Source organism: Propithecus coquereli, unplaced genomic scaffold (assembly GCF_000956105.1).
Source record: "Propithecus coquereli isolate 6110/MARCELLA unplaced genomic scaffold, Pcoq_1.0 Scaffold268, whole genome shotgun sequence".
NCBI lineage: Eukaryota > Metazoa > Chordata > Mammalia > Primates > Indriidae > Propithecus > Propithecus coquereli.
This window is the reverse complement of record NW_012148263.1, coordinates 2,155,334-2,176,471: the sequence shown is the minus strand read 5'-3', so window position 1 is coordinate 2,176,471 and position 21,138 is coordinate 2,155,334. Positions and strand designations below refer to the sequence as shown.

At 38.6% G+C, this 21,138-nt stretch overlaps 1 protein-coding gene across 1 annotated transcript in view; it reads left to right on the top strand.

The window, feature by feature from the left end:
• Positions 1-21,138, top strand: part of SLC9A9 (solute carrier family 9, subfamily A (NHE9, cation proton antiporter 9), member 9) — a 652,487-nt gene that overhangs the window by 289,681 nt on the left and 341,668 nt on the right. The window contains exon 11 of the mRNA XM_012647423.1: positions 16,639-16,727. Coding sequence (XP_012502877.1) covers positions 16,639-16,727 — 89 coding nt within the window. The remainder of the gene's footprint in view (positions 1-16,638; positions 16,728-21,138) is intronic.

The window sequence follows — 21,138 nt, the reverse complement described above, 5'->3', positions numbered from 1 at the left end:
TTATTTATATAACTGCCTAAAAATAAAATGTCTTAGTTAACAGGAAGGCTACAATTTTAAGTTTTTGGAGAAATTTGTCCAAATTGTCCTCTAGAAAATTTGTATCCCTTTATGCTCCCACCAACAACGTAAAAGAGAGCTCCTTCATTCATATCTTCACTACCCTCAATCTCATTAATCACTGTTAATTTGATAATCAATTTCTATTTTATTCTGGTTTACATTTATTATATTTTTACTGAGGAAAAGAATTTTAATTACATGTCATTGGCTCTTTGTATCTCTTCTTTGGTGAACTACCAGTTTATAATCTTTGTTTTATAACCTGTTGAGATGCTTATCTTTGTCACATTGTAGTTTAGTTGCTCTTTATTAAGAAAATCTTTGGGCCAGGTGTGGTGACTCATGCCTTTAATCCTAGCATTCTGGGAGGCCGAGGTGGGCGGATCATTTGAGCTCAGGAGTTCGAGACCGGCCTGAGCAAGAGCGAGACCCCCCATCTCTACTAAAAATAGAAAGAAATTAACTGGACAACTAAAAATATATGGAAAAAATTAGCCGGGCATGGTGGTGCATGTCTGTAGTCCCAGCTACTCGGGAGGCTGAGGCAGAAGGATCGCCTGAGCCCGGGAGTCTGAGGTTGCTGTGAGCTAGGCTGAGTTTAGCTCCAACAACAGAGTGAGATTCTATCTCGAAAAAGAAAAAAGAAGAAAATCTTTGACTATTGTATAGGCTGTAAATATTACTCAACTTGTATTTCTACCTTTAAATATGTTTTGTTTGTTTGGGTAAAGGAAAGGGGTTAGCATAGACATTTTCAAGTTATGTGTAGTTAATTTTATCTCCTCCTTAGAAAGCCCAAGTGTTTCTTAATGATAATGTATACTTTTAAAAGTTGTGTGGTTTTATTTTTGCATTGGAAACCAACTGAAGTTTGTTTTGGTATGTGGTGTGAGGTATAATAGGAATTTGATTTTCTTCCCAGATGGTAAACTGCTTGTCCTAACACCCATCAACCTTTACCTATGAGTTTAAATGTCTATGTGTGTATGTACATATATGTCTATATATGTTGGGCTTTCTGTTGTTCCGCTGAGATTTTGATCTTCACTGTTTCAATTATTTTAACTTCATGGTTTACTTTAGTATCTAGTAGATCAATCTCTCATCCTCCTTGCCCATTTTCAAAAGCTCCTTTGCTATACTTATATATTTGTTAGTCTAGATGGACTTGAAAATAACTTTGTTAGGTTCCAAACAGAGAATAATTTGGGGATTATGACTGAGGATACATGAAATTTTTATATTAATCTGAGGAAAAGTGGCATTTTATAGCATCGATTCGTCCTACCCAGGAATATGTTATGTCTCTCCATTTGTTTGAATCATATTTTATGGCCTTCAGTAAATTTTTATAGCTGTCTTCATATTAGTCCTACAAATTTCTTGTTAAGTATCTTTTTAACTATTTTATATTTTTGGGTGCTATAATGAATGGAAACTTTCATGGTTTCTAATTGGTTATTGTTTGTATATGTGCATCTAGATTACACTTTTGATTCACTCTCTGTAGTTCTGAAATACAAAACTAGAGCTGATGTGTAGAATTAGGATTTATGGGCAGAAGTTATAATAGACTGTCAGGTCCATGAGGGCTTTATCAGCACAAACAGAGTGGCTGAAGCGTCCCATGCACTCAATAAATATCTTTTGAAAAGTGGAATGAATGATGTTAGCTCAAAAAAAAGGAAAAACTTTCAAAATCTGAATAACAGATCACTTCATGAGGTAGCGAGGGCTCTGTGCCTGGTAATATTCCTGCAGATTCTATAGTCCCCTTGTCCAGATACTCCACAGCAGATCCATACATCAAGTGAAAGATATATCATAAATTTCATTAATCTATACTTTATTTTCCCAATTACTAAGTTAAAAAATAAAGACACGTAGGCATGAAAAGAAGAGCCCAGGGTGGAGGAATGTGGTGGATGTATGTTGGTTTCTGCCTACACACATTCTCACTTTCACTGGCGATAGTATTCTGCTGTTTCTTAGGGAACCAGTCACCCCCTCTGTGGCATAACACCTTGTCAGTCAAGATGTCCCACCCTCCCCTCCCAAGGAGAACAAGGATGTCTGAAGCTAGGTAAACCAAACACTCTTTCCCTGAGATGTGAAACTTTAGGAGGGAGATAGGAGCGTGTATAACTGCTAGCACCTGTTCTTTCCAATAGCAGAGCCCTCTTGAGACCCTCTATTTATTCCTGCCACCAGGTCCCTGGAGCCACCCTGATGCCTCTTTTCTGAGAGCTATCATATTTGCTTCCAATAAGTTCCTTTCTGATCACAGTAACCAGAGTCTTTCATTTATTGCTCGCAAACAAAGAAACCTAAATGGTACAAAGGACGCAATAATCCAGGAGGTATTTCAACAAAAGAAACTTCATAACTTGATGACAGATCAGAAGGGAAAAAAGGCTCTGAGGCAGCACAGCCTGTGGGGTAGGATGCTTGGGATGATCTTATGCCAGGTGCATACTGATAGACAAAAAGAATCAAGCTTTTCAAGACAGTTTGCACAGTGTTCATTATCCTTTCCAATTCAGCTCCTTATCAGATTCATTATGAACACTTCAGCGTGGGGGGCTTGATCATTACCACACCGCCTGCTTTCACTTTCAGTTGTTACTAATTTGATGATGATCATTAGATTTGTTTTGATCATCTTTTACTTCAAGGGCCACATTTGCAGCCACCTCATCTCAGTCTCTTGGAAATTGCACCTGCAAATGTTCAATAGTCACACAGAAGAACTTGGTTTTTTTGGAAACAAGTGGCTTTTAGACATGCAAATGAAGGTTGGCATTTCTATTACCCAGAAGTCTGAGTCTCTGCTATTGGAAATACACAAGTGCAGTTGAGAAAACTTTTATTTGGGAAGACTGGGCAGAATATAGGATGCAAGTGAGAAGTCTTTCTATGGGATGAGAGTGTGTACATAGAAATGGACTTTGGGGACTTCTCACAAACCAGAAGACCATGGTAAGAGAATCTATATGGATGTGTCTGCCCTGCTTGTAAAATCAGCCACTGAGGGATAAGTCTCTGGTTCCTGGCTCTTCAGCTGACTTGCTAAGGGATTGGATTAAGTCGTCCTATTAATTGGTATCTTCATTTTTCTCACTGCGAAGGTAAAAGGATTTTATTATTTTGTAATGGAGGGACATTGTGCACACACAGAATGTGGCTTTTGAGTAAATACATGACCCCTGCGGTATTCTCTCCATGAGGTACCTGATACATATATATATATATACATATACATGTCCACCTAATCTCTGATCAGTTCAAATTTTTCTTATGCAGAGGCCTATTTTCTAAAAGTCATTAGGTTACTGAGCTATTATTTTAAGTTGAATATTGAAAATATTTCAGCAGTATTATTTATAACATACTCTCTAATGGAATTGAATCCTGTCATAGAAGCTGCTTTTCAGTTTATAAAGATAACCAAAAGCACAGCTGGACAGGTTGTTTGAAAATTCATTTTTATAATCTGTTTCCCAGCTGAGACTTTGGGGGTCACGTTTTTGCCAGAAGCAAACTTTCGGGGACTGTCATTAAACACCCAAAGAGTAATATTTCTAATGGCAACATTGACACCGTATCTAATGATTTCCCTGCTTCCAGGCATTGCTATAATAAAAGCAGCTTCCATTTTTAGATTCCTGGGCATACTTTATTTCCGTTGGAGGCAAAGGAGGGGGAGGAGGCCATTGCCATTCCTCATTTTCTCATACAAAAAGGTAAACAGTACAGACCACTACTTACTCAACTTAGAACGATTTCCATCTAAGTGAATAAACATGTAAAAGTACGAAGAAAAAAGTCCTGATTACTAAGTAATGCTGCTGCACTTTTTAGTCTGATTCTAGAGAGGAAAAGACTCTAAAAAAATTTAAAATGGTAAAAAAATAATGAGTAAAACTCTGCCCCATTCACTAAGGCATTGACCAAGCTGTGTGAAAGAATCACTTGGCACACGCAGGTATGGAGCACAATGGAAACAGTGACGTCATCTCAATCCCTCCACCCACTCCCGTTCTATTGGTCTCAACTCACAAGGGCCTGACTACATTGTCACGATACGGAAAAGCTGCACGTGGAAGCTCAGGTCCTGCTGATCTGTCAAGTCAGTTCTTGAAAAGCTTTTGTTGAGTAAACAGTCAGGAAAAGGGGAACTTGGGAAAGTCTTCCTATTTTACAATAGACAAGGAGGAAATGTTTCCAAATAAAATAACTATTACTGGACATGTTGAGATTTCACTTGATCTGAATAAGTTGGCTCATTACCTCTCATCTCCATCATCTCTCAGTTTGGCAAAAAATTGTTTTGAAACTCTTAGGAAGGCTTTCAGCTCAGAGATGAATGTGTTCCATTTGGGTTGCCACTGATGCATTGCATGACTGGACGGGAAATGTATTTCCGGAGCTCAGTAAATAAAACCAATCGCCAGCAGAGGATTTAGTTTGAATTATTTCTCAAAACAAATCCGGCCAGTTTCAGCTTCTAAATACATGTCATTAGCCAACATCTCTTACCTTAAAACTGTTCTTGCTTCCATACGGACGGGACCAGGTGAAGCCAACTAAGTCAACAATTTATCAACAAATGAGGTGCAGTGAGGATTTTCCAAGCCAAAAATAAAACCTGGAGGCTCAAAATATTAGACATTCAAGCTGCAGAAATAGGCATCCAAAGTTCTCAAGGGGATTAGTTAACCAGCACACTGAACCCAGGGCAAACATGCAATGATGCCATCTCACTAAACACAGGTGTGAAGTACATCTCCTTGCGTAATAGCTCATTAGCTCACACCTGCACTTTCTTGAACTTCAAACAGCCCTTCATCTCAATATTCAAACAACCTGCACATGTAACTAAAATTGTGGACAAATTTACCCTGCTTTCTTCACTGTAAATGTTTTCACCCATTATTTAACATCTCTTCATGGTGCCAGGAGGCATAGCAAAAATGAGAAAATTCTTTTCTTCTCAAGAGCCTATATTTTGCAGAGGTGTGTAGAAAATTGTCAAAAAATGGCATGAATCACTAACATGTAGGTAAAAGAGAGAAAGGAGTCAAGGATAATTTCCAGGTCCCTGGATCAACGGGATCAATGGTTCATTTCACCAAACTGGGAGTGCAAGTCAATGCAGTAGAAAGGGAGACACAATCACGAGTTCATTCCAGGACCCTCAGAACTCTACACAAGTGTAGAACATCCACATGGAAAGGCACAGTGGGCAATGGGACCCGGACATCTGGGATGAGATTGCTGATGACAGATTTAGGTGACATTGGTGTAAATGTGTTAGCTGGCTCTAAAGAAATGGAAACTGAAAAGAGAAAAAAAAGGACAAGGAGAATAAGCCTGATGAGCACCAAAACTTGAGGCAATATGCCAGGCATATAAGTGGAAAAGCATTTTTCTTCTTCTCCAGACCTCAAGTTAATTTGCATAAGTACTCATTACTACTTTATGAAGAAATTTACATAGAGGATTTTTGTTTTAAATGGAAATTTATAAATCATGCAACACAGACATGAAGTAACACTTAAATACATGTCTATGCTCTGCATTGGAGAAACCAGAATGAGAACATAGATTTATGCTGTTTTCTGTATTGATGTTCTTATATTCCATGGACTCATGATTAATCTGCCAACTACGGAGTTGCCTAATATGGTGAACTAGACAGTAATTGTACTCTTTGGAAACTTGGATTCTTTCATATTCCCTGAAGGAGTTTTCCATTTCGTTAAATCTTTGCCTTCACAGTTTGAGGTTCACTTTCAGTGGTGGTAGGAAACCTGTCAGAAATGTCTCTTTTTACTAGATCAAAAATAAATAAAAGTGTGGCATGGAATAATAACCCAACAACCTTAAATCCCTCAGAGGACCATCTGAGAGCAAGACACATTTTTTTCTTTCTTACTCATTCCCTCTTTGTGTTCTAATGATATAATATTTCCTGTCCAAAAACGCAATATTCTCTAGTCTTAGAAACTCTTCTAGTCTGCGTTTCATGTCAAGGAAAAACATGCTTCATGTGACAGATGTTTATTTTTCTGCTTCCTTATCTGAAGGCTTTATCAACTTTTAAAGAGAAAAGAATTGTGGGATAATGTTATTAGAGACAAAGATTATAAGTGAGAATGGTCTTGAATAAGGAAATTTAAATATTAAATGATAGTGGACCCTGCCACTAATAAATTCATGTAAACATCTATTAATATTTGTGAGGATCGAAAACTAATCTCCATGTGTTCTCTTTTGAAAGCAGATAAACATTTCTTGAAATAGAGATTCAGTCTTTTGACAGATCTGCATTTGAGCACCTAATGTCTCCTGGACACTGGTATGGGTTGGGAGCAATGCAAAATGGTCAGGGCCTCAGCCCTTTGTGGAAATTGAGGTTGAGAGGAAGACATGGATAATCTATTTGAAAGGAAGTCAACATGAAGCAGTAAATAAAACACAGTGCAATGCTTCAATTCCATGTATGCAGACCTTGAAGCAAATATAAAAACTGAACCATTTATATCACAGACATTTAAAATTGGAAGGCGCCTAGAGCTCAGCTAGACTAGAGCAATCTTTACCAGAGTTTCTTGACCCTATCTGGCAAAAAATAAAATAGGTTCATCAGGTATCATATGCTTGTATATTTATTTTCATTTTTTACCCACAAGGGTAATTATACATAAAAGGGTAATTTTATAATACATAAAAATGCTAATTAAAATTATAAAGTTCTTATATTTTCTTCCACTCTTCAAGAGGTTGTCTTACATACTCCAGTTTAATGACTGCTAATGTACACCACCTTCCTTAATTTAGTGAGGAGGAAGCAATGAACCAGGCAATGAATTTAAACTGCATGAATCATTAAACTAGTTAGATGTCTGATCTATGACCAGATAGATCCTGGATCTCCTGACTCTCAATGTAGTACATTTTTTTCTTATAGGATTTACAACCACACATTGAACCTTGATCATGTAAGGAAGTACGTAGACATATATTTAGCAGCACTAATGCTCTTTGAGAGGATCCAGAAGTGAGAATCATGGACAACAATGTAAATGCTACTCTGTTAATCAAAAGAGTTAATTGTCCTCTGAAAATCGATTTCTCTGGAAATAATTTACTCGCCAACAGAATCATTATTTTTCCCAAAGAATTATGGACATCCCCATGCTGTTTCCTAAATTCCTTGGCTTGCCAATTGACTTAAATTTAACTGTATGCTTCTTTGTGGTTTCTCAAAACAGTTTTTTGAGCTATTGTTAAAAAGTATTGGTTCTAGTTCTTGTTCAAAATTGCATAAATGAACCCCTGCAGCTAATTCTTTGGGGATCTCGCCCACCGCTAAAGTCTCGCTGCGCAAACACTGAAAGGCAATCCTGCACACAAACGTGAGTCAGATACTTACTCTTTTCTCTAGGCCGCTTCCTGATTTCTTTCAGAGCCCCATATGCCCCATAGTAAAGAAAATTGCAAATAAGAAATACTCAAGTGTTTGGTTCTGAAAGTGCTGTTTAGGTAGGCCGGAGATGCTCTGAAAGTTTTCCAGGAAGATGTTTTAGCTCCACTCCACTAAAAAAATCAACAACGTAATTTGACTACCATAACATCTGAAAGTGTTTCTACGAAGACCATGTGAGCATAAACAATTATCCAAATAATTCAAGATGAAAGAATCCCTATAGTAAATTTAAAAAAAAAAAAAACCTTTTATGCCCAGAACCATCCAAATTCTCTGTTATTCTGAGTCTCCAAAAAAGTACTTGGTCTCTACTTTAGCTGTCCCCAACCTTTTTGGCACCAGGGACAGTTTTCATAGAGACGATTTTTCCACAGACTCGGGGGAGGTGGGGGATGGTGGAGGAGTGGGGCAGGGAGGGAGGGTTTTGAGATGATTCACTCACCTTACATTTATTGTGCACTTTATTTCTATTATTATTACATTGTAATATATAATGAAATAATTATACAGCTCACCATAAAAAAAGATATTTTTGAGCATGACCCACTCCATGTGGACCCAGATGTATGTATAATACTTCACGCCATTCATCATTGTCGCAAGATCCCATAAATACAACTTGAATTCAAGATCTTAGGCAACATAGCAATTGCATTTAATGACTGCTTATTTTTCCAGCAGAGATGGAAACAGAACGATCAGTTCATTTTTGTTGGGAAAGAAATTGAAGAAATATTTTGCCAGCGGAGGAGAGACATACTAGGTGTTTCATACTTAGAACTTTTATGAATGCTAGGACTAATAAAACATATAAATATTTTAGTGCTTTTAATAGTTCGACAGTTAAGCCTAGAGTTTATTAATTTTTTCTCCTATTAAGTTTTGTACTTAGAAAAATTATAATTAATTTAATGTGTATTTACTCACTATCTATAATGAATTAAAACTCAATGTGTGCTGGTGGAGTGCATGTTTCTCAGACATGCCCCACAGTCTCCTATCCCTGTCCCTTCCTTCTTATTGAATTCCTTACCCCTGAACCTGCACTCTCAAATTATTGTCATCTTTGAAGACCCAAAAGCCTCTGCATACTTCAGGAAAACTTTCCCCATGTCTTTCTCCCATCTTCCACAGCCTGAAAAGAATCACTCTCAGGATTCCTATTTTTCTTGTCACCCACTACATTCCACCTAGTGTTAGATGTCTCTGTGTGCATGTTGTCTCTGTTAGGAGACATGAGGCTGCTTGGGGTCTGGGCTGGGTTTATTCATTCTTATGTTCCTCGTATCCATGACCAGTGCTTTGCTCATAAGAGGACCTCAACAGGTAAGTAGCAATCAGGTGGATAAATGGCAGATACCCAGACTAACTCGTGAAAGTCTAGTACCTTAACTATAGTGTTACTGAGAATTGTCTTAAGTTTGGATTACTAGGAGTAAGAAGCACATTTTCACCTGCTTTCCCTGATGCAGGAGTTCAAGGTGAAGAGAAGGCAACAAATAACAACTAAAGGCATAGAATATGCAAAGCACATATTATTTTATCCCCTGGGAGCTTGTTAAACAGGGAATGTTGTTGAGTTTGCCCCAGAAATGAGATTCTTTAAGTTACTGCTTCTTTTCATGCCGTCTTCCTTTCATCTACTTCTAATAATTACTGTAAAACCTTACATTTGCTTATTAGCATTTAGTTTGTAGAGCATTTTAATGTCTTTCATATTGCTTTATACTCAGAACAGACCTGTGAGACAGGTCAGTGCTATCTAAATGAGAAGACTGAGGCTAGTAGGGGAAGACTGTGGCCAACATCAGCCATTGCACACCCACAGCTGTGGCCAGAGAACAGGGCCTGAAAAGCATGGGGCCCTGAGAGAGCCCAGGCTGAGAGGCATGGACCACATTGTTATTTTACAACCTTTAATTTTACTGACCAAGTCTACTTTTTTATATGTTCTCTTTGGCTTATTTTTTATTTTTCTTTATTAAGTTTTTTATTCTATTTACTTTGGGTCTATTTTTATGTCCTCTGTCTAGCTTCTTGAGATAAAATAGTCTGCTAATTTTCAGTCTTTTTTACTAATAAAATACATGTAGGGCTATAAATTTTCCTCTAAATAATCATTTGGTTTTTATCCCATTGGTTTTGATAGGGAATGTAGCATGTATTTTTGTTATTTATTTCTAAATAATCTAAAATTTTATCTTCAACTCCAATTTTATTTAAAAAAATACATTTTAAAATCTCCCAGTAGAATTAGTTTCTCCTTACATTTCAAATAAATTTTGATTTGTTGATGTTTAGGCTCTACTTCTAGATATATGAATATCATTTTAAAATCTCCAATGGATACATTTATTTAATCTATACTATTTGTTAATTTCCAATTATATAACACTGTAACCAAAAGATTATAATTTTATGCCATTGTGATCAGAGGATGTGATTCATTTGCTTTATCTTTTTTAAAGGGGGAACAATTTATTGAACTATTTCGTAAAATTTATCATCAATTTTATGCCATGTGAGTAATTTTTTCACATTCTAGTAATGTTGGGATTAAAAGGAATAATTTAAAAATAAAGCCATAAAATATGAATTTTAAAAAATTAAAACTCTTCACATGTCCTTGATTATAATTCCTCCTTGAAACTAAAATTACTTCACAGAACCATGTCAATTCTAAAAAGTCACAGAAAGAAAAACAGAAAATAAAACACAAAAATATAATTTTAAAATATTTTTTAAAGTTAGCAAAGGACATTTGTATGCCAAGAAAAAAGGGTTACAAAAATTGTGTTACTCCTTTGTCTTCTAATTATCCCCAAATGCTAAAGGGTTAAGAATAAGGCAAAAGTCTCTTTTTAGTACCATACAAGGTCAGGGCAAAGCCATAGCAAGGGTGAATTGATATTTTGTAACAAACTATGGGCCAGAGACTTGCTTCTCAAAGTGTGATCCAAGGACCAGCAGCATGGATATCCCCTAATGGTATAAAAAGCAGGATCTGGGGTTCTACCCCAAAACTACGGAAGCAGAATCTTCATTGTAACAAGATCCTCAGGTGATTCGGTACATCAGTTGGATATACATTACTATTCAAGGTCACTGGGAAAAGTTCTGAAATCCTTGCATAATGCAGATTTTTTGACCACAGTTGAGCTTCCATATGGGGCTTCTGATGTATGGGGAGGACGGTGATACAACCTGTAAATTAAGCACAGCCTGGGGGTGACAAGGACAGGCAAGGCAGAGAGGTGAGAAACAGCAGTAAGTTAGAAGGAGAAAGGAAGTGGGTTCCTGTGCAGTGAGCTGCCTCTGTCGCTTGGGCACAGACATCAGAATTCACCATTTTCGATGAAAGTTTGTGGTCTAGAGATTTGAAACCATCCTTTTCTACATAGAGAAGACTTTCAGAGTTTCTCTTTAAACCTAATAACTTATTTGAAAAAAAATAAGCTTTTATAAGTATAAAGTATTGTAATGATATGTTTTAAAATTTTACTTTACAAGAGTTATCTGTCTCAAATTGAAAGAATATTTGAAAGTCTTTAAGTTTATGTTGTCTTGACTTATTGAGAAAATTGGGCTGCTTCTATTCAAAATGTCTAAACCACTATTGGAACTGCTATTATTTCTTTATTTTGAACTTAAAAAAAAAAAAAGACTAAATTGAGATGTTAACCATAGTGGATTAATGAAGTAATGCCTAGACAAACCCACAGAATTGGAAGAAATCTAAACTTCTACTTTATGAAGAGAATCCTTTCTACAACAACTCTGGCAGATGATGCTTTAGCCCAAATGTTTCAAATGATGGGGAATGTCTCACACTTCAAGCTAGCCACTCCACTGTAGGATAGTGTTTGGGTTTTGGAAAGGTCATGGGATTGGGAATTAGACGACCCATGTCCAAGTCTGGGATATGCCTCTTTAAGAGTTCTAGGCCTAACATATTCCTATCTCCAATCCACTTATTCCAATATAATGGCTCAAACTCACATGACTTTTTAAAAATAGCAATTCCAACCACAGGTAGGATTGAAAAGAGCATGAGTCCAGTCACTGGGGGCTTGGCACAGTGTCTCAGCTGCTACTGATGTCCCCCATTGTGCTGGTTGTTACGGGGAAGATACAAGTTGGATCTTATTTACAGATGATAAACCTTTCATGGTTTCAGAGAGCTATCAAGGTTTAGAATGAGAAGAGACCCACAAGAAAGTACAAGCCAGGATTCAGTCAGGAAAAGGGAAACCACCTAGCTACTGATAGATGGAGTTTAATGCAGGAAATTGGATAAACAGTTGGCAGTACAAAAAAGTACAAAGGGGACACACAGGTGACAGAGAGGTAATAATTCCAGGAAGCGAGTGTGAACCCTAGGACTAGAAGGAGCAAATGGAAGTGAATCTAGAAGCTTCTAAGAGGTAATCACTGGGCTGGAATCCAGACATCTGAGGACACTGCCTGGCTGTGGCTGCTTTCCCTGAGGGATGCCACTGGGTCTTCCTGAGATGCAGCTGCCAGGAAGAGCAGGCAAAGAGGAAGGAGCAAGTCCTTCTCTCCCCACTGTGTTCTCGTCTCTCTGTGGGGCTTCATGCTGGCAGAGCCCAACAGCACAGGCAAGAGAGGACGTGGTTGGTAGAGCCCCAGCCCCAGGATCATGGAGCCAATGAAGAAGGGTAGGTTTGGAGCCGAGACACTAACGAGTTTGATGACTGGCGCAAAGAGCACATAGTCCCCCTTCTCCTCTGATTACACGTGAGGATCTGGGATCCAGAGCATTTAAGAGAGTTGTCTAGGGCCCCACATCACAGCAGCACAACCAGGACTTGGCGGGCGTGGACATGTGAAAACATAATGATAGTTAAAATGTACATTTGTAAGGTACAAAACTGTCAACTTTGAATTTGTTTCTATCGAAGAGAATTTTATAGATAATAGATGTATTTAGATGAGACATTTTCAAAATGTGTTTTGGCTTGTAAAAGTCATACTAATTACAGTAATTTATGTGATTTATTTAATTAGCAAGCTATAGAATTATGATTATGTATGCTAATACTAAGGGTCAGATCAATTTTGTTGTTTTATTTTAATTGCTACACCACGCCTCTGGTCATATAGGCGTAATCTCCATTGTTTTTTGCTTATGTGATGTATCCATACACACGAAACTCAAAAAGTGTTTAACAAGAATGTTGCCTTTAGTGTTATATTAAAGACAAGGAAATGAAAACCAATGGAGCGACGAGGGAAATTATCCTCAAATGACAAGCCCAGCTGGCTAGATATGTAATCTTCATCAGCAAATCTCTATTTCCCTGGGATATCAGAAATGATATTTTTTAGATGGCTTAAGATCCCCTTAAAACATTCAAAGATGGTCTAATATAGGCAGGAAAGCACAGGGAGTCTGGGAAATATTGAATCTCAGCCCTGCCACTTTCAAGGTGACCTTGAGTAAATTACATTCATGTCTTACTTGTTCTATGGGGATAGGAATGTTCATTTATTTATTCAACAAATGCTCACAGGCGTTTGCCATGTGCCCAGTACTGCTCTTAAGGGTTAGGAACCAATGACTCCTTCTGCCCTCACTGAGCTTTTCATTGCAGTTCAGGAAGGCAGAAAATAAACACATAAATATGTAAAATGTTAAGTAGCAGTAAATAATATGGGAAAAAACAAAGCAAGACAGGCAAGTAGAGAATAATGAGAGAGGATAATTTTTATGCAGTGAACAGAGAAGGCCTATCTAATAATGTAACATCTGAGCAGATATCTGAAGGAAGGAGGGAGCCATGTGAGTATCTGGAGAAGAGCTTTTCAAACGGTGGGACCTAGAAGTGCACAGGGCCTTGTGGTGGAACAGCTCAGTGAGGAAAGTGTGAGACAAAGGGGAGGGGGGTAGGAGATGAGGTTAGAGAGTTGTGGGGAGGTGAGAAAGGGTAAGACCAGATCCTACAGGCCCCTTCAAACCACAGGAGTTCACTACAAGGTTTTGAGCAGAGGACTGATGTAATCAGACAAATCAGCAAGAAAAAAACAGACATCCCCATTAAAAAGTGGGCAAAAGACATGAACAGAAGTTTTTCAAAAGAAGATAGACAAATGTCCAACAAACATATGAAAAAATGCTCAATATTACTAATCATCAGGGAAATGCAAATTAAAACCACAATGACATACCACCTTACCCCTGTCAGAATGACCATTATTAAAAAGTCAGAAAACCATAGAAGTTGGCATGCATGCAGAGAGAAAGGAATGCTTATTCACTGTTGGTGGGACTGCAAACTAGTATAACCTCTATGGAAAATAGTATGGAGATTCCTCAAAGAACTATAAGTAGACCTACCATTTGATCCAGCAGTCCCACTACTGGGTATCTACCTAAAGGAAAAGAAATCATTTTATGAAAAAAGACACCTTCACTCAAATGTTTATCATAAAAACAATTCACAGTTGCAAAGACAAGGAATCAACCATCAATTCATGTGTGCATAAAGAAAATGTGGTATATATACACCATAGAGTACTACTCAGCTATAAAAGGGAATTAAGTGATGTTTTTTGCAGCAACTTGTGAGGAACTGGAAACCATTATCCTAAGTGAAGTATCTCAGGAATGGAAAAACCAATACCACTTGTACTCTGTAATGACTGGGAACTAAATGATGGGCATGCATGGGCACAAAGAGATGTAAAGAACATTAGAAAACAAGAAGAGGGGAGGCTTGGAGGGAGGTGAGAGATAAAAACCTACCTGTTGGGGACAATGAGCACTATTCTGGTGATGGTCACGTTGAAAGCCCCAACTTAAGCATTATACAAGGTGTCCATGTAACAAAAACATTTGTACCCCCTTAATATTTTGAAATTAAAAAAAAAAAGAATCACTATTGCTGGTGAGGAATAGACTGTCAGGGGCTGCCCGGGAGGCAGAGAGGCCAGTTAGAAAGCTATTGCTGTGATCCAGGCCAAAGATGACGGCGGCTTGGAAGAGGATGTTGGGGTGGAGGTGTTGAGAAATAGTTGGGTTCAAGGTAAGTTTCGAAGGACAAGCCAACAAAATTGCTGATGAACAATGAGAAGAAAAGTAAAAGGTGACCCCAAAGTTTTGGCCTGAGCAACAGGAAGGATGGAGATGCTATTACTGAAAAGAGAAAGGCAGTGGGAGGGGTTGGTTAATCGTGGTAAGCCTGTTGTGAGATAGTGAAATGCAACAAACGAGGAGATGTAAATGAAATGATCACCGTTCTTGGCCCACAGCAGCAGTTTGACCAATCTCAGTCCCTCCCCTGTCCTTTGTAACACTTGTGTATTACCTATGCTTGTTCTCATAGTGAATTTATTCGCTACCCAAGCACACCTGCCCTTTTTTTCCCTACTTCTCCACAGATTAATATATAGTCAAAACAGTTCCACAGCAGTGAGAGGGTCAGCTAAACCTCACCCAGAAAAACCCTCAACAGACTAGACTTGACAGATACATAAATTACATTTTTAAATAAATAAGGAGAAATATTTGATACCAAAACAATATCCGTGGCAATCCTCCTTGTGACTTGAAGTACTTAAAGTGCTTCAGCATCCCAAAAATTTCCCTGGTATTCACTGATTTTTTAATAGAAATTCTGTGAAGAGTAAAATATAATATTGTATAAGCACTTTTTCTTAGAATTTCTGTAGAGATGCTGAAAAACTGAAAGTTTACCAAAAAATCTGCAGAAACATTTACTGAATATATATTTCTTTGAAAAATTTCCTACTTGTTTTATTCTTTTGTGTAAAATTTTGAAGCATAATATAAAAAGGAAATCAATCTTCTAAATTCTATGCAGTTATATTATGTAAATGCCTTAGCAGTATTTTATCCAATGCCAACCTGAAAAAATAACGTGTAAATAGAATCATACAGTCTACATATTAAATAAGTAAGCTCAGTTCTTTAAAATTCTTTATTGCAGATTCATTTGAAACGTCTGTATTCAGTTCACATATCTCTATACTCTTAAGAATCATCAGCATTTAATTTATGAGTGTTTTTTAGTTGAAAAGATTCTGCTGCTTAAAATTCAATTCAGTCCTCTTGGTCTGAGTTGAGGAATACTTATATCTTGTGTTTTTCCCAAAGCCCTCCTCTCTGCCCAATTTCCCATAATTGATCTAATCTTTAATCCAAAGTAGAGTGCAGCTCCCACCCCTTCCCCACCCCAGCACAGGGGCGATAATACAGAGAATAACAGAGCCCAGGGAGAAATAACACATTTGTCTCATGGTTGCTATTCTTCTGTCCCTAGAAAGAATCTAGTGTATGTGTGACTTCATGTAGCATTTAAAGCTGCTATCATGTGGTTTAAAAAATAAGCCCTGCAGCGAGCCAAGGAACAGCTGACGGCCCACCACCAGTAGGAAGCACACGAGAACAGACCATTTACCTTCCAGGAGCGTGTGCCTGGGATGTGTTCATTACAGTATTCAGCAGCAGCAGGACAGGGCACCCAGCCCTGCCAAGGAGGCTCAGGAGCAAACAGGGACTTCTCTCTTCTGGTTGGCATGTGGGAGCATTGGCAGCAGCAACAAAACCCCTGTAGATGTCTAGGTTTGTGACTCATGGGCTTTTAATACTAAATTATGGTATGACAGGAACCTCTTCAGACTCCCCAAGATACACAGTGGAAAGCAAATGTCTTTGAGCTAATATACCAGTATTTAGTATAAAATGCGGTAAAGTAGTTAGCACTGGCTATGCAAAGCCCAGAGTTGACTATGGAGTCTTTTGTTCTTATGTTTCCAAGTCTAACTTTCCTAAATCATGAGCAAGGTATCATTTTTCTCCAGTAAGAATCTACTTCTCACTTTTATTTAAAGTCTACTTCTTAATGCTCCTCTTTAGGTTTAACCCTGCAATACCCCTGTTTAAAGCAAGTAGCAAGATTTACCCAGGTTTCATTATCACAGTGATTATTGGCAGTTTTAACCCTACTAACACCAAGTCCATCTTCCAGCTGGGATAGCCCCATCCTTTGAGTTAGATGGTAAAGAAAATTGGTTTTGACTGATCTGTTTTTTAATTTCAGGAATAGTTGCTGTTCTCTTCTGTGGAGTCACACAGGCACATTATACTTACAACAATCTGTCGTCAGATTCCAAATTGAGGACTAAACAGGTAAAAGAAAAAACTCATTGTACGCTTTGTCTCTTTGCTCAGTGTAATGGTTATGCAGCGATTGTGGCAGTGCATTCAGAAAGGATTTCATTAGTAAAGGAAGAAAGTAAGCTTAAGGCTTCATTACGGGTTGGATATTTATAGATCTTTTTTTCCCTCTAGGATAACCATTAACAATTCTCTTGGTAAGCAAAAATATAGTTATAATAGTCTCTCCCTCCTGAGAGATAGGGAACTTAGACTGTCAGTCTTGAAGATGAAAGGCCTATAGTCAGTAATAATTCACAGTCACTCACATCTAAAAGCATTATAAAGCATGTGAGATCAGGTTGTTACAGAGGGAGAAGGAAATGAAGAAGGAGGAAGTGATGTTTGGTCTTTAATTGGGTGCTTTTGATTCCAAGCAAACTCAACTGCCAGTTGTCACACAAGCAGAATGTATCTCTCTCTCTTTTGACAAGAACATATCTGTGGATATCTGCACATGAACACATATAGATTCCTTCCACAAACATTTGCTACAGAGCCCCTCTGTGCCAAGGACTATGCTAGGCGCTAGGGATACAAGGACAGATAGTGTGTGACCCTGCCTTCAAGAAGTTCATTATCAAGTCCGTTGATGAGGACAAGGATGCATAGTGAACAATTATCCACAGTGTGATAAGTACTACGATAGAAAAGAATATCTGTATGGAATGTTTCGGAACATTTAGTAGGGCATCTTCGTTAGTTAGGAATGGGAAAGTCAGGAGATAAAGTTTCCAGAGATTATGTCCGATCTGGAGCGTGAAATGAAAATAGAAGTTAACTAGGTGAAGATGTTGGGTCTAGTGGGGAATGTAGGGTAGCAGGAAGGGCATTTGAGGCAAGGGATCACCATGGATAAAGTCTCCCAAGCAGTCAATCGAAGCTCTGTAAATAGTTCAGTGTGGCTGGCAATTGGGATAAGGCTATTGCAAATGGAATACAGTGAGGGATGAGACCATAGATATAGCCAGAGGCCAGCTTATGAAAAGACTTATGTACTTTGTGAAGGAATTTAGACTTTATACAAAAGGTAATGAGGAGTGGCTTAAATAATAGAAATTTATTGTCTCACAGTTCTGGAGGCCAGAAGTCTGAGATCAAGGTGTTGGCAGGATTATTTCCTTCTGAGGGCAGTGAGGGAGAACCTGTTCCATGTCTCTCTCTTAGCCTCTGGAGGATTTCTGGCAATCTCCAGTGTTACTTGGCTTGTTGCCACATCACCCCAATCTCTGCCTTTGTGGTCACATTGCATTCTCCCTGTGTCTGTGTCTACTGCCAATTTCCCCTTTTTATGAGGACACTGGTCAAATTGGGCTACTACTCCAGTATGATATCATCTTAGCTGATTACATTTTCAATAATTCTGTCTCTAAATAAGGTTACATTCTGAGGTACTGGGAGTTAGGACTTCAACATATGAACTTTGGGGGGGATACAATTCAGCCCATAAAAAGAAGTCATTGAAGGGTTCTAAGCAGAATACTTTTAAGATAATTGGAGTTCCACTTTAGAAATATTACTCTGGCAGACATGAGGGACATGGATCAAAGGACAATTTTGATCAAAAGGATGCTTTTGCTGTGTAACAACCACACAACTCCAGTGGCATCCAACAATAAACACTTGTTTATCACACACCTGCAAGGCTCAGCCACTTGAGCTGGGTTAAACTGTTTCTTTTTGTACCAACGGAGTTCACTCGGGTGTGTGTGGGTTTGTTGGGGGCTCTATTCTAGGGTAGGCTTGACTGGGGAACATTTGCCAGTGCCATGTGTCTCTCACTCTTTTCCTGGTGAAAAACAAGCTCCAGCATTGAAGAAAGTCCATTTCTAGCCTGTGCTTGCCTCACATTTCCTAAACATCCTATTGGCCACAGAAAATCACATGGGTCAGTCCAAAGTACAGAGGCCAAGCAGGTCCCTCACCCACAGTGGGAGAGCACTTCAAAGTTATATATCAAGGAGTGTGGATATAGGGAATGATGGAGAATTGAGCCAAAGGATGCAATTATCCCAAATGCAAATGGAGGAAAAGAGGCTCTTATAATAAACCTGACACGGCCAAGGATATGTGATGTGATATTGGGGTAGTGGGAGTAGAGAAAGCAGAAGTGACATCCAGGCAGAACCTGTAATTGGCCAGGAATTCCTAAACAGAAGTTTTTGAAGGCTTACTTTAGAGCTCTCCCAAATGGTCACTGCTTTCATCCCTCTCTCTTTGCCGTGTCAGCTGGACCTGACCTTCCTCGACCTGCCCAGGGACTCTCTGCAAGGTCACCCCTTCCCTCTGCCCTTTACCTCAGGTGACTCAGAGGAATCACAAGATGCAATTACAAAAATTTCAAGGACCTCTGAGTAAAACAAAAACAAGAACAAACCAAAAAAAATAGATACAAATACTCAGAAACCTCCAATATACAGTCTTCTAGAATCCTTTTAATTATGGAGACTACTAGTATTCCTTAGGGCTTAAAGGGAAACATCTTGGGCTGGTTTTACCTGGCCTCTTTTGGTTCTCTGAGCATTTGTATTCTGGGAAGCTGAACCCTGGTTAGGGACTTGCACTTTTAAGTCATGCTATCTGGACTGCTCAGCAGAACTTCAAAGATAACTCAACTCATGGCAAGACAGCACCCCAGCACCTAGGGGAGACAAAGCCAGAGTCAGTTCCCACAGCTTCTGTTCTCCCTCTGAGTGGCTTGACAAGCACTCCCTGACAGGCTGCCAGCATCCATTTTACAGCACTCTCCTTTAAGGAAGGAGAGTTTTACAAGTTCTTTCTTTAACATCTAGATAACTGCGTATCCCCATCTCTGTTCCCCCACTGCCTTCTTTCCTGGGCAGCTGGATCATAGCCAAAGCCTAATGAATGCTAATTTCCTTCCACTCCTTTCTCATTCCCTTCCTTACTTCTTTTCTTTCTTTCAGGATCTGTCATTTTGTGCTTATCTTTTCTCTTACATATTTATGCATACTTGCTTATCTATGCATACATGTACTCGTACATATCCCACACTCTAGTATATAGATTCTAAGGTCACCACTTTGAAAGAAATGTGATCAGAGGGCCTTGGCCACATCTGCACCAGTGTAGCAAGCAAAGTGCAAACTCTACGTGGGAAACCAATTACAAATTGTAGAGCAATGCTGAGGCATATACTGTAGAGGTTGCCACTATGTCCTCTCTGAAACTGGGAAAGGTTTGGAAAGTATTATGTGATGTCACATGGTTACAAAAGAGTTTTTTTCATTGACTGTGTCTATACCAGCTAATCAAATAGCTGTATCTGGATATAAAGGCTTTTGAGAATTATATATTGTTTATAGTTCCAAGAACAAAAGTGCCTTTTTAAAATTGAATTTTTTCACTTCAAGATATGTTTTGTAAATGATAATAACCTTGTAGATGTAGATGAATTCATTTTTGCTCCAACCTATGAAAAAACATCTAACATCACTATGTGTGAGACACAAAGCAGCCTCACAGAGACACTGTGATGCTGTTACCCACCCTAAGGATTTATATTTTGAATAGCAAAGCAATCTATTGAAGAGTATATGAACATATGCAGCAATCTCTATGCCTTGACCGGGAGTGGTCTGTTACTTTGCGGGGTGCACATCCAGTCCTAGAGATAGAGAGATACTGCACGCACTGCTAGGGACACTCAGGATGGGTGTCAGCACACAGTGGTCTGTAGCCTAGAGGTCTCACTCTGAGCTACCCAGAAGACTGCGTACAGACCCCATGATCCCACCCACATAAGTTTCAGCCTGCCTCCTACTCCCCTTTCCCTCATCCCCTCACCCCCAAGGCAGGGCTAGGCATTTGTTAACTGGGCCAGTGCCAGGGTGTTTCCATCAGTCATCTTTTCCTTGCTTGAGACTGACTTGCAAAACCGTGTACTTCCATCCTGTCCCTTTTAACTAGAATTTCTCCTTCCCTTCACACAATTCGCACTTAAAAATTATTTCCAACATACACAAGGATGTATGATATGAATGTAAATAATTAAAATTTATTGTGCATTAGCATGTATAAAGTACTGATCTCATTTACTTTCTACTTACCTTTCTACCTAAGAGGTAGTTCTTAATAGTATCATTAAATATCTGCATTCATTGAAGAAATATTTTTTGACAGCCTACTTTGTACCAGCCACTGTTCAAGGTGCTGGAGACACAAAAATGAACAAAAAAGAATTTCTAGTAGAGGAGCTTTACAGTAATGAAAATAAATAAGCAAAATACACAGTATGTTCATGGTAAGATGTAAGGCCAAATAATAAAGCAGGTTTAGGAGTTCGTGTACTGGAAGGCAGGCTGGCAATTTTAGATTGGGTGGCCAGGGAAGGCGTTAGTGAGAAGGTGATACTTGAAGGGAG